This window comes from Danio rerio, chromosome 6, assembly GCF_052040795.2.
Source record: "Danio rerio strain M-AB ecotype USA chromosome 6, GRCz13ab, whole genome shotgun sequence".
NCBI lineage: Eukaryota > Metazoa > Chordata > Actinopteri > Cypriniformes > Danionidae > Danio > Danio rerio.
In genome coordinates this window covers 61,622,501-61,637,500 of record NC_141026.1, presented here as the reverse complement: position 1 = coordinate 61,637,500, position 15,000 = coordinate 61,622,501, and the positions used below count along the sequence as shown (strand labels likewise).

Here is a 15,000-nt window from a genome sequence, read left to right as displayed (position 1 = left end):
AACATCACAAAACATGACTGATATCTAATGACATGTTATCTAAAAAAGCAAAAGAAAAAAAATAAGAATTCTGATAAAAGAGCAGTGGCATGATTTCACTTGCATGCATACATTTTATAAACATCACATATCATAACAATCTTAAAAGATTCAGGTTGCATTCCCTGTCAATAAGAGCACGATTCACATGATAAATATAAATGCTAAACAAATGTATAAAAACATTCTGATAGACTGCATTAGGCATGGTTTAATGAATGCATATTGTGCATGCATGCAAAAACACGCCACATGACCTTTTTAGTATCATTACATTTTATAAACATCACAAAACATGACAATTGAATAACAGTCCGGTTGCATTACCTGTCAAAGCACGATTTACATTATAATAAAAAGCAAAAAATTAAATAAATAAAGATTCTGATAGACTGCATGAAGCACTGATCATGAAATGCATGCAAAAACCTGCCAGATGATCAGTACATTTTATAAAAATCACAAAACATGAGAATCTAACAAGAGTCAGGTTGCATAACCTGTCAATAAGAGCACGATTTGAAAAAGCAAAAGAAAGAAATAAAAGAAATGCATGCATGCACATTTTGCATTAATTAAGCAGTGCTTAATGCACTCTTTAGTATCATCACTACAATTTATAAACATCACAAAACATGACAATCTACCAACAGTCTGGTTGCATCACCCGTCAATCAAAGCATGATACACAAGATTTTCGAAATGCAATAAATAATAATTCTGATAGACTCCTTTAAGCACTGCTTAATGAACACATAATGTGCATGCATGCAAATCATGCAACGTGACCTCTTTAGTATCACTACATGACAATCTACTAAGAGTCAGGTTGCATCACCTGTCAATCAAAGCATGATTCACAAGGTTTTAAACATGCATTAAGCACTGCTCTTTAATAGGCACACAATATCCTCTTATCATATCAATCATCAAAGATGAGACAGTAAACTGTGAAATAAAAGCAGCACTCTGGATGGAGTCCGTAATATGATCGCTTTTATCATTAATATGATGGATTACACAAGCAAGCGGGTGGGGTTTGAGCAGGGTGGGTGGGAAAAAAAAACCCTGCTGGTGCAACTTTTGTTTTTTTTTTCTTCCTTTTTTGCATACAGCTTTGTAAATTGGATCCATTTATTAGCAACGGATAAGACAGCATTCATTTCACAATGCACTAACACACCGTTCCACTGAGCACACTTCTGACATGTGATGAGCCCCAAAAACCAGCTTAAAATACGCACAATTTTTATATGCAAAGTTGCATCGTGGGAACAAACATTAAGAGCTGCGTTTAAGAGCAAGGCACGGCCTCTTGATGTACGGGGTCATAAAAACGTAAGCCAAAGTAAAATATGCTTTAATAATCACTGGTGTACTGTGTAAAGCATGAGATATGGATCTCTGATCGCTAAAAATGAGTTGCATTAAAAATGAGATCCTTCTGAACAAGAGGAGAATAAAGACATTAATAAAGCGGACCAAGCATAAAAGATCCGAGCCATATTTCTCTGCGCTGGCAGGACAAGACTGTGATACATGGCTGCGATTTACTGTTGGGTCATTATGACATGATCACACTTACAGAGGGAGGTAATGGGATCATCAATAAGATGGTGCTTGCCTTATAAAAACACCCCTAATAAACAGCACTCGGCCAACCCCAAAACTGGCCTCCAGTTCAGTTATGCATCTTAAAAATACACCATTATGTGTGTGTGCTTCACTGTGTATCCGAATCTCCAGCGAATCAGTGTTACACTGGGATGGTTTCGCAGAGAAGTGATGACGAGCCAGATCATAAACAGCCTTTTCAAGATTAAAACAGGCTTTTAAGTCAAACAACAGTCTCCAGACAGCTGCACGGTGCCATTTCTGTTAACATAAGATGATGAAACTTCATCTTAAATGCTTTATTTCAGGTACGCACCATCAAATAGGCTGTTTTGATGGCTTGGTGTTAATATCACTTGCACAAATTCCTCACTAGTGTTCTCAGGTATTATGCACAAACGTGAAAATAAAATAAACGTGGCAGCTGCCCTTTTTGTATTCCTCGCATCGGGCCACTGCGAGGCCAGTATGAAGATGAGGAGGAAAATCTGACAGCGAAATAAATGTGTTTCTGCTCACACACACACACACAGACACGTTTATTAAAGATTTTTAATATTTATTACACTCTTAGAAATAATAATAATGCACAAGCCATCAGTGGTGGACACATCTTCACCTAAAGAGTCGATATTAATATCTTAAATTAAGAGCTAAACGACACGTTTTGGACTTTTTAGGTACTAATATGTCAATTTAAGATCTTTATGAACCCTTCAGGTGCAAGAAAAGTGAAAGAGTGTGTACTTTAATTTATGAAAATTATGAATATAGATGTGATTTGAGAATTCAGATTTCAATTGCTTGCCAAAGACACAATCTTCAATACCTTTAGGTGCATTTAGACAAATATCTTGGTTAATTTAACCCAACTTTGGGTACAATGTGAACAAAACAACATGAATAATTGGGTTTAATTTCTGATTTAATAATTAGACCAAATTGAAGCCATTTTGTTGGTGGGATTTCTCCATATTTCACTCAGTTTAATTGTAAAACATTTGTTTACAAAAGTATGATTGCACTTTAATCAAAAATCCTGTGTATGAATATTTACTATATTCCCAGAATATGAAAGTTATTAGAATATGTTGATTCCAGCAGTTCACCATCACCTGAAATCATACTGTGATTTAACTCCATGTATTGTTATTAAAATAGCATCGCAAAGCGAGAGACCACACCATAATTTCCGTCAACATGTACAGATGTTAAACTCAGAACGTGCTCTCATACCTTTCTCAGGATCCATTGGATAAGCAGCAGAAAGCTCCAGCAGAGCAGCCTCATCGCACCTCTTCGTTCCGGGAGAACACTAGTCCCGTTGAGCAAACATAAACCGGACAAAATCAGCGAGCGGAAAACATCCGAGCGGGAAACAACAACTGGACGCAGGTGCTTTCAAACTGACTGCAACAATACGCCAGCGCTGCTCTCTGCGAGTTATCAAGGCAACCAAGGCGGCTCAGCTCTCCAAGTCCTTATCATTAGTGAAGTGCACATCCATTCGCGGGTTTCGGAGGTGAAAAGTTGGTGCGGGAACGGCGGCAACTTCTGTCAGCTGGCGTTCGCGCCTAATGCCCTCATTACCGCGCCCGTTTGGTGTTTAAAAAAGAAACCGTGTTGCGTGGCGTTCTCCCTCACTCGAAAGCGCACGCCCAGTGTACATTTGCGTCTTGTTCTCTCTCTCCTTTTCTCTGCCTCTCATGGTTTGAGCGCTGAATATCGATTTTTAAAGCCAACAGGTCAAACAAGCGCCTTTGAACGCGAAAAAAGTTGGCGTTATTCTCATTATTGTGTGTTTGGAATTCCGCAAAAGTTCCCCGGAGTCTTATTGTGTGGCTGTCGGTCTAACCCGAGCCCATTTAGCATCTGTAAATAGATTTAAAGAGCCTCTCATCGTTGAATAGGCTACATTTTGAATGGGTTTAAAGTGCATGTTGCGTCGCGGTTCATAAAATATGAAACAATCTGCGACATGTACACAACACTTTGTCTTGTCAGTTCAACATCTTTAAAAAGCATAAACAAACACTGAGAGAAAGAGGGAAAGGAGAGATGTAGCATCTTGGAAAGCTAATCAGCTTATTAAACCAAGCCTTAATGGATCAGAAAGCGATATAAATAGCTTGAAAGTGTGTCTCTTTCTTAAATACGTTTAATTTTGTTGTCTCGCGGTTCACATGAGACGCACAATCTGCGATGATATGCTGTACACAATAGTTTGTGTTATAATCAGCATGATAAAAACATCATCGCTGACATGTAAACAATACAGAGAGAGAGAGAGGGATGTTGAAGGCGGATGTTTGGAAATCTAGTCAGGCTGCACGTTTAGAAAGCAGAGATAAGCTAAAACAACAACTTGTTTATTTATTTAGCGAGCAGGAGCTGTTGCAAATCAGCGCACCTCAAAGTTTGATGTCCATCACCGCGCATCTGATAGATGGCAGACACCAGATGAAGCCCTTCATCGCCCCCTTGCGAATGACTGACAGAAAACATCTGAATGTCGACGTACATAATTATGAGAACTCAGGATGTGACAGATGAAATGAGTGATCGAGTCTAACGACCGTAAAACTGAAATAACTCAATCTGTAAAACGTAAATTCGCCTTTAAGCTGACCCACGCCCTCAGCGACCTTCCCCTCAGAGTAAAAACTCTTCATAAGGTGACTGAAAAGCCTCCCAAATGCCGCAACTCCAGCGTGTTTTATAAACAGATTGGCTTTAAGGATACATATTTTGGGGGACATCGAAATAAATGCTCTGTTGGTTTCGTTTCCATTGTGATCTAGCGAGACGCGCGGTATTGGTGTTGGCAGGTGAATTTGGCGGGCTGTTAAAGCGCGCGCTCTCTATCTCTGAGGGAACTGCGCCGCGCGCCTCAGCACAAATGAATGAACATGCCCGGGAAAAATGAGCGCAATTTTCTCACATATCCACTCATCTTTCCACTCCGCTTTCTTCTTTTCTGCAAATCAACACACTCATTGAGGAAAGACAAGAGGAGGGAGTTCGCCTCGAAATCGCACGGTGTGTACTAATAGACAAACACTCGAAGTGACAAATACTGAAGAGCAGAACCTCTCTGACACGACCAATCGCCATATTTAGACACAAAACAATCCACCGTATGCAAAACAATCGATCTGTTTAGCCTACCTTCAATTCAAAGGGTGTCAAATAAATATTTTTTTCATAATTTTTAGTTGTCATCAGATTAGTTCCACGTATTAGAATTAATATTTGTTTTTTAACATATTAAAGATCTCAAAATATTTTTCTTGTCATCAAACATCACGACTTACAACCAAAATAGCAGGTAAAGTGTGTATGTCAATGTGTTTACATTGATTGTCAAGAAGTAATAATTAAAATAAACCTTTTATTCAATAAAACCTTCTTCTACATCTACACAGTAGATTTCTTTTAATATATCTTAAATTGAGTGTGCCAAATAAACACCCCTTTTCACATTTGACATTAGATAGCTACATTATTAAAATAAATATTCATATTTATTTTAATGTTGTCTAGAAATAAAGTGTAAGATAATATTTTAAATATTTTATTTCTAGACAATTCAAGTAAACACATTGTTGACCTGCTATTCTATTGGATTATATATATATATATATATTTTTTTTTTTTGAAATACTTGAAATCACTATAAATTTGAATTGATAAAAATGCTAATTATAATAAGTAAGTGTAAAAAAATCCATTTCTATCTATCTATCTATCTATCTATCTATCTATCTATCTATCTATCTATCTATCTATCTATCTATCTATATATATATATATATATATATATATATATATATATATATATATATATATATAAACAAATATATTTATATACATACAGCTGAAGTCAGAATTATTAGCCCCCTTCAAATTATTATTATTTTTTTTTAGTATTTTCCAAATGATGTTTAACAGAACAAGGACATTTTTAAATATTTTTTCTTCTGAAAAAAGTCTTATTTGTTTTATTTGTGCTAGAATAAAAGCCGCTATAATTTTTTTTAAACACTATTTTACGGACAAAATTATTAGCCCATTTAAGCTATATTTTTTTCTCGATAATCTACAGAACAAACCATGGTTATACTATAACTTGCCTAATTACCCTAACCTGCCTAGTTAACCTAATTAATATCAATGTCAATTTAAGCTGTATTGAAGTGTCTTGAAAAATATCTATTAAAATATTATTTACTGTCATCATGACAAAGATACAGTAAATCAGTCATTAGAGATGAGTTATTAAAATTATTATGTTTAGAAATGTGTTGAACAAATCTTCTCTCCGTTACACAGAAATTGGGGAAAAAATAAACAAGCGGTCTAAGAATTTAAGGGGGCTAATAATTCTGACTTTAACTGTATATAGATAGATAGATAGATAGATAGATAGATAGATAGATAGATAGATAGATAGATAGAATAAAACTTATTTCTACATTCACTCATTTGACCTTTTAGCCTATACCCGGGGTTGGCAAACCCTGTTCCTGGAGAGCCACCTTCCTGCAGATTTCAGTTGCAACCCATATCAAACACACCTGCCTGTAATTATCATGTGGTATTTAGGTCCTAATTAATTGGTTCAGGTGTGTTTGATATGGGTAGCTAGCAACTAAAATCTGCAGGAAGGTGGCTCTCCAGGAACAGGGTTGGCCACCCCTGGCCTATACCTTAAATTCAAAAGTTGAACTTCATCCAACAAAAATGTGTTTACATGAATCTTCTGTGCAGAAATAATATTTAAGGCAAACCTCATTTAAAATTAAACTTAATTCTACATGTGCACCCATTAACTGTTTGTTTACACAATCTACAGTCATTTTAATTGATAAAATAATAGAGCTTTAAGATTATACATATGAATAATAATGTGGCAAGCATTAAAAAAAGTAATTTAATAGAACAACTGAACATCCACGCATGTATTGACTTATTTATCATTAGTGCTGAGCTGAAGGTGCTTAGATTCTGTCATTTGTTAATGGAAAATTACACCGTGGTAAAGATTCTTTGTTTAGACTTACAGCAGCGAGAAAGCAACACACGGTAAATCACAATGACAAAGCTAAATTGCTAATTACATCAGTGCAATTTAAGAACACAACAAGTCAGATTCACTTTAGAAAAACACAAATTAGAAAGAAAGAGAGAGAGAGAATACAGTGTCCTTAAAATCTGTGGTCGATCTGTCAGATAATTCAGAGTTCTGGGTTTTATTTTCAATATAAGACTTGCTTTTAACTTTGCTGTAAATATATTTGGCTGTCGTAGCTGGAGAAAGAAAATGAAGCCAAAGGTTTGACTGAAATTGTAAAGCCAAATGCGAAACGGTAATCTTCTGTACCTGAAAGTGAAATAAAACGAATGGTTTTGTGATTCAGCACGCTGCTCAGTTTTGATGAGAAACTCACATTAGCATTTTGCTGACCTTTAACTTATGATAATATAAAGTATCAGCATTATCGATTAGGAAGGAGAACAACGCTGCAAGTAGTTGGGCAGTTCATTTCGTTTGTTTGCAGGGTAAAAACAGTTTCATATTAAAGGACGTTCCTGTTTACACTTTCCTCTGGGCTTTTATTGGACAAATGGCGAGTTTAGAATCATATAATCAAGTTCTAGTGGATTTTTCCCTTTAATAAACAACATCTTGCATATAAATTGTATTTAGCTACAAAATAAAAGCCACATTTGTTGGGTAAGTTGCTTTCTTTTATTAATTTTCCTTCCACTTAATCCCTTTATTTATCAGCAACAGCGGAATGAACTGCCAACTATTCCAGCATGTGTTGCATGCAGCGGATGTCCTTCCACCCACAACCCAACACTGGGAAACACCCATACACACTCATTCACACACATACACTACAGCCAGTCTAGCTCATCATTTCCCCTATTGACCTTATTCTAAAATGCAGAAGTGCGCCTGTTTTCGCAATTGTGTTAGAACGTCTGATTCGGTCGCCAATGGGAGAAATGACTAGGAATAATAAACGGCAGAAAACAATTAAACTACTTGCTCTACAAACAAATGTTTGCATGACTATACAGACCAAGTAGAATAAAATATATCAGTTTGCAACATCAAGCAGCGTAACGAGCAGTTTTTAACGTCTAAAAATGAATGGAAGTGAAAGAGACCGGAAGTCTCGAGCCAAAAAGATTCAGATGGCTGCGCCCGCTCGTCGGCAAAGAATAGGGTGAATAGCGCATGTGTTTGGACTGTAGGGGAAACAGGAGCCAGTGGCAGATTTAGGCATGGGCGATCGCCCAGGGGTTCTTTTCCCAAAACCATCGTTAGCCAACTAAAGGACACAAGTTCCGTTTTTACAAACATAGTTTGTTGATTTGCCGTTTCCCAAATCCGTCGCTACAATGAACATTCGCAAACTGCGTCGCAAACTTAAGCTCTCACAACTACACCTCTGGAGCTGCAGATAGAAACATAGTTCCTGGCTGTGCTCTATTCCCACTTATCCCCCCTATGCCCTATTCATTTAAAAAAACTCTAACACTCAAAGTTGGAATTATGAAAAGTAAAAAAATATTAAGCTCATCTCTCTTAGGTGTAATTTGCTTTCAGAGTATTTTTACAGTTCAGTTTTAGTGATCTTCATGTTTACAATTGTGCACTTTAAAATCATTCATGTCATTTTGAACACAGCCTCATGGCGAAAGCTATAGGTGACCTATTATTTAGTTTAGTTGCAAGCTTGTGAAAACAAAAAGCATATGTTAATTCTTTTAATTTATAGTAGGTTATTTATTAAGTATGGACTGTATATGACATGGGCCTGCCGGCTAGAACTTTCTGCAGTGGTTTACATGTGTCAAATTGTCGAAGTAGACTTAAAAAAAAAAAGTAAAATAAACAAACAATACCATACTTAATAATAATAATAATAATAATACTTATAATAATAATAATAATAATAATTATTATTATTATTATTATTATTATTATTATTGTTATTGTTATTATTATCATTATCATAACCAACATCATCATTAATATTATTATCAAATTATTTTTTTTTTCATTTCATTATAAATAATAAATATTACATTGTATTTTATAATAAATAGCCTCATTATTTATTTATATGATATTAGAATACGTGTTAGCTTTTGTAAGTGATATGTTTTAGAATATGTAATGTTCAACTTCTCAATAATATTAGTAAAGCAAACCCTATGTGCCATTTACATATATTTCAGTTAGTATGGAAAGCGAGTGCATGTTTTTACTAAATCTAATATTGCATTTTATTTTAAATGCGTGTGCGTGTAAAACTATATAATTTGCACAAAGACATGGGTTCTTCTGTAAAGAAGTAGTTACTCCACCCAGTTTAGAGCGTCATTATGGGCGTTTTACGTTATAACTAACATGATTCAAGCGTTGAATCTGTGACAGAGAAACTACCGTTTTGGGAAACACTCGTTTCACAAAACTGTTGTTTTCTTTTCCCAAACGATGCATCATACCATGATAGTTCAGCCGCGAGTTACGCCGTTGTTTAGGAAACGCACCCCAGGGTGGCATCTTGCTGGGGGCAGCATGGAAAGATGGTGCAAAAATTTTGTGTATTAATTTAGAGTGGTTATCCCAGAATAAAGAAATTAGGGGTTATTCACATTTGGTGTCTATTGCATGCACAAGTTTCATTCTTTATATGCAACCGAAACAACACTGGTGAAAACAAACTGATGCATGTGCGCAGAAAACCATTCCTGTGGGCCTACACACGCTGCTCCTGATCCCGGTTGTTTACATGCAAGTCAACAAAACTTTATTGTTAATTAAATTAAATTTAAAGATTTTATTTAAAGTTTATATCATATGATGATGATGTTACTGCGACTAAGCATGGCTATGAAGCAGAAAGGAGGAATAATCAGTCGGGGAGGTAACCAAGACTTCATAATATTAATTCTTGGCCATGAGTCGGGTCTAAGACTACAGATAATTCTATGAAACATATTTATTTAGCATTCTATATAACTGTCATAATTAATATTCATGCAAAAGTCTTAGAATATTACTCCAGTTGTGTCTTTACATTGTTTTTCAGTTACATTAAGGATCGATTTCTGTTTATTATTTAGGATAATAATTGTATAATAATAATAATAATAATAATAATAAACAAACTTATATTTATAGAAAATAAATAAATATATTTAAATGTATTTATAATAATTATTATAATAATAATTTTAAATGTGTATATTTAAAATATATATTTAAATATTTAATATATATATATATATATATATATATATATATATATATATATATATATATATATATATATATATAAAGTCAACCACATAGTGTCTTCATTTCTTGGGGGATGGGGAGGAGAGGGGGTATGTTTGTGGTGGTTTCGCCCAGGGTGCCATTTCAAACTAGAACCACCACTGATTGAAGCACCTGGAGGAAACCCACGGCAACATGGGGAGAACATGCAAACTCCACACAGAAATGCCAATTGGCCCAGCCAGGACTTGATCCAGCGACCTTCTCGCTGTTAGGCGACAGTGCTAGGCACTGAGCCACCGTGCTGCCCTAAGTTACCTTTTAAAAATTTGAGCTAAATAAAAATTGTAATACTGTACCTAACAAATTTTAAACATATATATTAAACATGAAACATTTCAAATAATTACTCTATAATTATAAAAACTATAATTATAATATAATAATCTATAAACTACTCTATAATTAGCATTTGGTTGTTGTAAGCCAATGTTGGGTCAAATATAGACAAACCCAAATGTGGGGTTAATTATTTAACTTTACACTTTTTTAAACCAGACTTTGGGTTTTACCCAACATTGGGTTACAACCACCCAGCATTTCTTCAGAATGTAAAGGTCAAAACGTCTCTATCTTGTTTATGGAAATCTGTGTTATGGGTGGCATGGTGGTCCCGGCTGGGCCAGTTGGCATATCTGCTCCGGTTTCCCCCAAAGTCCAAACACTAAATTGATTGTTTGGACTAAATTGACTGTAGTGTATGAGTGTGTGTGTGTGTGTGTGTGTGTGTGTGTGTGTGTGTGTGTGTGTGTGTGTGTGTGTGTGTGTGTGTGGGTGGGTGGGTGTTTCCCAGTACTGGGTTGCAGCTGGAAGGGCATCCGCTGCTTAAAACTTATGCTGGAATAGTTATGGGTTCATTTTGCGTTCCACTGGTAAATAAAGGGACTGTAAATAAATAAATAAATAAATGAATGAATAAATTTGTCTTATATGTAGTTGAAGTCGGCATTATTAGCCCCCCGGAATTATTTGCCCCTTTTATTTTTTCCTCCCAATTTCTGTTCAATGGAGAGCAGATTTCTTCAACACATTTCTAATCATAATAGTGTTAATAACTCATCTCTAATAACTGATTTATTTTCGCTTTCTCATGATGACAGTAAATAATATTAGACTAGATATTCTTCAAGACACTTCTATACAGCTTAAAGTGACATTTAAAGGCTTCACAAGGGTAATTAGGGTAACTAGGCAGGTTAGGGTAATTAGTCAAGTTATTGTATAATGATGGTTTGTTCTGGAGACTATCGAATAGAAATAAAGCTTAAAGGGGCTAATAATATTGACCTTAAAATGGTGTTTAAAAAATTAAAAACTTCTTTTATTCTAGCCGAAATAAAACAAATAAGACTTTCTTCAGAAGAGCAAACATTATCAGACACACTGTGAACATTTCCTGAATCTGTTCAACATCATTTGGGAAATATTTAAAAAAGAAAAATAATTCAAAGGCGGGTGAATAATTCTGACTTCCAAGTCAAAATCCTTAAAGTCACTATGAAATGAAAATATGATTTTACTATCAGTATGATTATCTGTAATCTAGTGTGCTTCAAAATAGTGACAACATTTGCATTTAGAGGAAATAATCATTCAAAGTTTGCAGTTCGTCACTTTGACCTAAATTACTCGCTCATACTTCAGTTTCTCATTTCAGGATGGACGATGGTCTTTGACGTTGGGTTCTGACAACATTTTCATTTCTAAACAAAACGCAACGTCCCTATGACAGTGGGGTACAGCGTCAATCTGACGTCATGTTGACGTGCTGCGCGTGCTGGAGATTAAAAGGTGAGTAAATTACAACAGATATTTTCATTTTGGGGAAACTGTCTCTTTAAGAAGAGCCACAGATCTACAAAAAATCTAGAAAATCCCAAACACAAACATGAAACAGACTTTGCTGTAAAGTCAGTCAATAAATATACAGTCAAGCCTGAAATTATTAATACCCCTGCCCCAGGCAAATTCTGACTTAAAGTTACTTTATTCAACCAGCAAGATTTTCTTTTACTGGACCGGAAATGACCGAGGCTCAGATATAAGACGATGATCAAGAGGCATCATTGTGGAAAATAATAATGTTAATCAACTTTTTATTTTTACACTTGAACAAAAACTTTAAGTCAGAATTTGCCAGGGATATGAATAATTCTGGGCTTGGCAGTGTATTTAGGGTTTCATACTCAGTATGGACTGCTGAAGTTAAAATATTTAGACCTCCTGTGAAATTGTAAGTATTTCAAATATATATCAAAAAGTGTTGTTTAATGGGCGGCACGGTGGCGCAGTGGTAAGCACTGTTACCTTACAGCAAGAAGGTCACTGGTTCGAGTCCCGGCTGATTCAGTTGTCATTTCTGTGTGGAGTTTGCATGTTCTCCCCATGTTGGTGTGGGTTTTGTCCGGGTGCTCCGGTTTCCCTCACAGTCCAAACACATGCGCTATAGGGGAACTGATCAACTAAACTGGCCATAGTGTATGAGTGTGTATGGATGTTTTCCTTTGATAGGTTGCATTTGGAAGGGCATCACTGCGTAAAACATATGCTGGATAAGTTGGTGGTTCACTCCACTGTGGCGACCACTGATTAATAAAGGCACTAAGCTGAAAACAAAATGAATGAATGTATTCCTGCCAAAATAAAATAATTAAGACTTCATAAAATCTAAAAAATAATAGGAAATACCCTGAAAACGCTCTGCTAAACAGCACTCGGGAAATATTTGAAAAGGAACCAAAATGTCTAATAATTTTGACGTCAGCATTATATGTTTGTGTTTTCCAGAATGAGAGTCTTGAGGCTCAGATCTGACACAGGCCACACGTCTCTAATGAGAGCGTTTGTTTGTATGAAACCCTCTTTTCTCCCCCCGCTGGGCATGTGTGTGTGTGTGTGTGTGTGTGTGTGTGTGTGTGTGTGTGTGTGTGTGTATTCATCCTGCTACGGCCCACTAATATGATTGGAGAGCCTGTCATATAGTTGTGTTTATTCAGATGGATTCTGCGTGTACCGCACGACTGGGATGTTTAGAGGAATTATGATTATATCTTTGTCATTTTAATGCGATTCGGGCCGATATTTCTCTGGCTGAGAGACAGACATGTAATGGGTGTCAGGTAGAAGTAGAGGAATGAGATTATATTATATCGCGCTGACAGGAGAGAGAAGTGATTCCTGCACGATTTTTTCTCATTAATCGGTGATACTTCCATGTGTTTCAGAGCGACGCCTCCGGAGCAGGAGATTCACATGCTGGAGATTTTTTGTGGAAGCAGGTACAGACTTGGGTGCTTTTCTTTCATTTTTTGGATGATGTGTGCACCGGATGCTATTGCTTGCACATACAGTGGAGGAAATTAGTATTGAGCATGCTTTTTTTCTGGAAATAGTATTTCTAAAGGAGCTGCTGATATGGAATTATTAAGAATTAAGAAAAGGTTTGATTGCAAATGTATTGCAAATCCTCACGATGCAAACACATTAATAAAACACTGCATTTACCCATAATGCAAACTAATTAAGAAAATGTGCGATTTCTCACAACACACAACACTTGTGCTTGTGTTATACATTTAATGTATGTAAACTTTCTCATATACACTCACCGGCCACTTTATTAGGTACACCTTACTAGTACCAGGTTGGACCCCTTTTGCCTCCAGATCTGCCTTAATCCTTCATGGCAGAGATTCAACAAGCTACTGGAAATATTCCTCAGAGGTTTTGCTCCATATTGTCATGATAGCATCACACAGTTGCTGCAGATTTGTCGGCTGCACATCCATGATGCCAATCTCCCGTTCCACCACATCCCAAAGCTGCTCTATTGGATGGAGCTCTGGTGACTGTGGAGGCCATTTGAGTACAGTGAACTCATCGTCATGTTCAAGAAACCAGTCTGAGATGATTGAGCTTTATGACATGCTGCGTTATCCTGCTGGAAGTAGCCATCAGAAGATGGAGACACTGTGCTCATAAAGGGATGGACATGGTCAGCAGCAATACTCAGGTAGGCTGTGGCGTTGATGCTCAATTGGTACTAATGGACCCAAAGAAAATCTCCCCCACACTATTACACCACCACCACCAGCCTGAACCGCTGATACAAGGCAGGATGATCCATGCTTTCATGTTGTCTGAGCCGAGCATCTGAATGTGTCAGCAGAAATGGAGACTCATCAGAGCAGCAACGTTTCTCCAATCTTCTATTGTCCAGTTTTGGTGAGTCTGTGTGAATTGTAGCCTCAGTTTCCTGTTCTTAGCTGACAGGAGCGGCACCCGGTGTGCTCTTCTGCTGCTGTAGCCCATCCGCCTCAAGGTTGGACGTGTTGTGTGTTCAGAGATGCTCTTCTGCAGAGCTCGGTTGTAACGAGTGCTTATTTGAGTTACTGTTGCCTTTCTATCAGCTGGAGCCAGTCTGGCCATTCTCCTCTGACCTCTGGCCTCATCAACAAGGCATTTGCGCCCACAGAACTGCCGCTCACTGGATATTTCCTTTTTGTCGGAGCATTCTCAGTAAAGCCTAGAGATGGTTGTGCGTGAAAATCCCAGTAGATCAGCAGTTTCTGAAATACTCAGAGCAGCCCGTCTTGCAGCAACAACCATGCCACGCTCAAAGTCTCTTAAATCCTCTTTCTTCCCTATTCTGATGCTCGCTTTAAACTGCAGCAGATGTTTTTGACCATGTCTAAATGCCGAAATGCAGTGAGCTGCTGACAAGTGATTGGCTGATTAGGCATTTGCGTTAACAAGCAGTTGGACAGGTGTACCTAATAAAGTGGCCGGTTAGTCAATAAACATGAAGATTTAATTGCACCTTAAAATGAATTTCATCCAATCAGAATTCAGTGTACTTATGAAGCTCATAATAAAATGACGTAAAAAATGTAATAGTTTTTTTATATCAATCTTAAATTTAAAATTGTGCCATCTCTGTTACCTCTCTCAAATATAGTTTCAATGAAGATGTTTCTTAAAAGCTT

The 15,000-nt window shown here is 36.6% G+C and overlaps 1 protein-coding gene and 1 long non-coding RNA gene across 7 annotated transcripts in view; one reads left to right on the top strand and one right to left on the bottom strand.

Moving 5' to 3' along the window:
- nxph4 (neurexophilin 4) overlaps positions 1 to 3,236 on the bottom strand; it is a 108,778-nt gene extending 105,542 nt beyond the window's left edge. For all 6 annotated transcript variants that reach the window (XM_087258301.1, XM_087258302.1, XM_087258303.1 and 3 more), the window contains exon 1: positions 2,890 to 3,236. In XM_087258301.1, coding sequence (XP_087114427.1) covers positions 2,890 to 2,943 — 54 coding nt within the window. In that variant the 5' untranslated portion in view covers positions 2,944 to 3,236. The remainder of the gene's footprint in view (positions 1 to 2,889) is intronic.
- Positions 2,834 to 14,896, top strand: LOC141386395 (uncharacterized). The gene is made up of 3 exons (XR_015494447.1): positions 2,834 to 4,692; positions 11,673 to 11,806; positions 13,240 to 14,896. It is a non-coding gene; the product is annotated as an uncharacterized LOC141386395 (long non-coding RNA).
- The last annotated feature ends 104 nt before the right edge of the window (positions 14,897 to 15,000 follow it).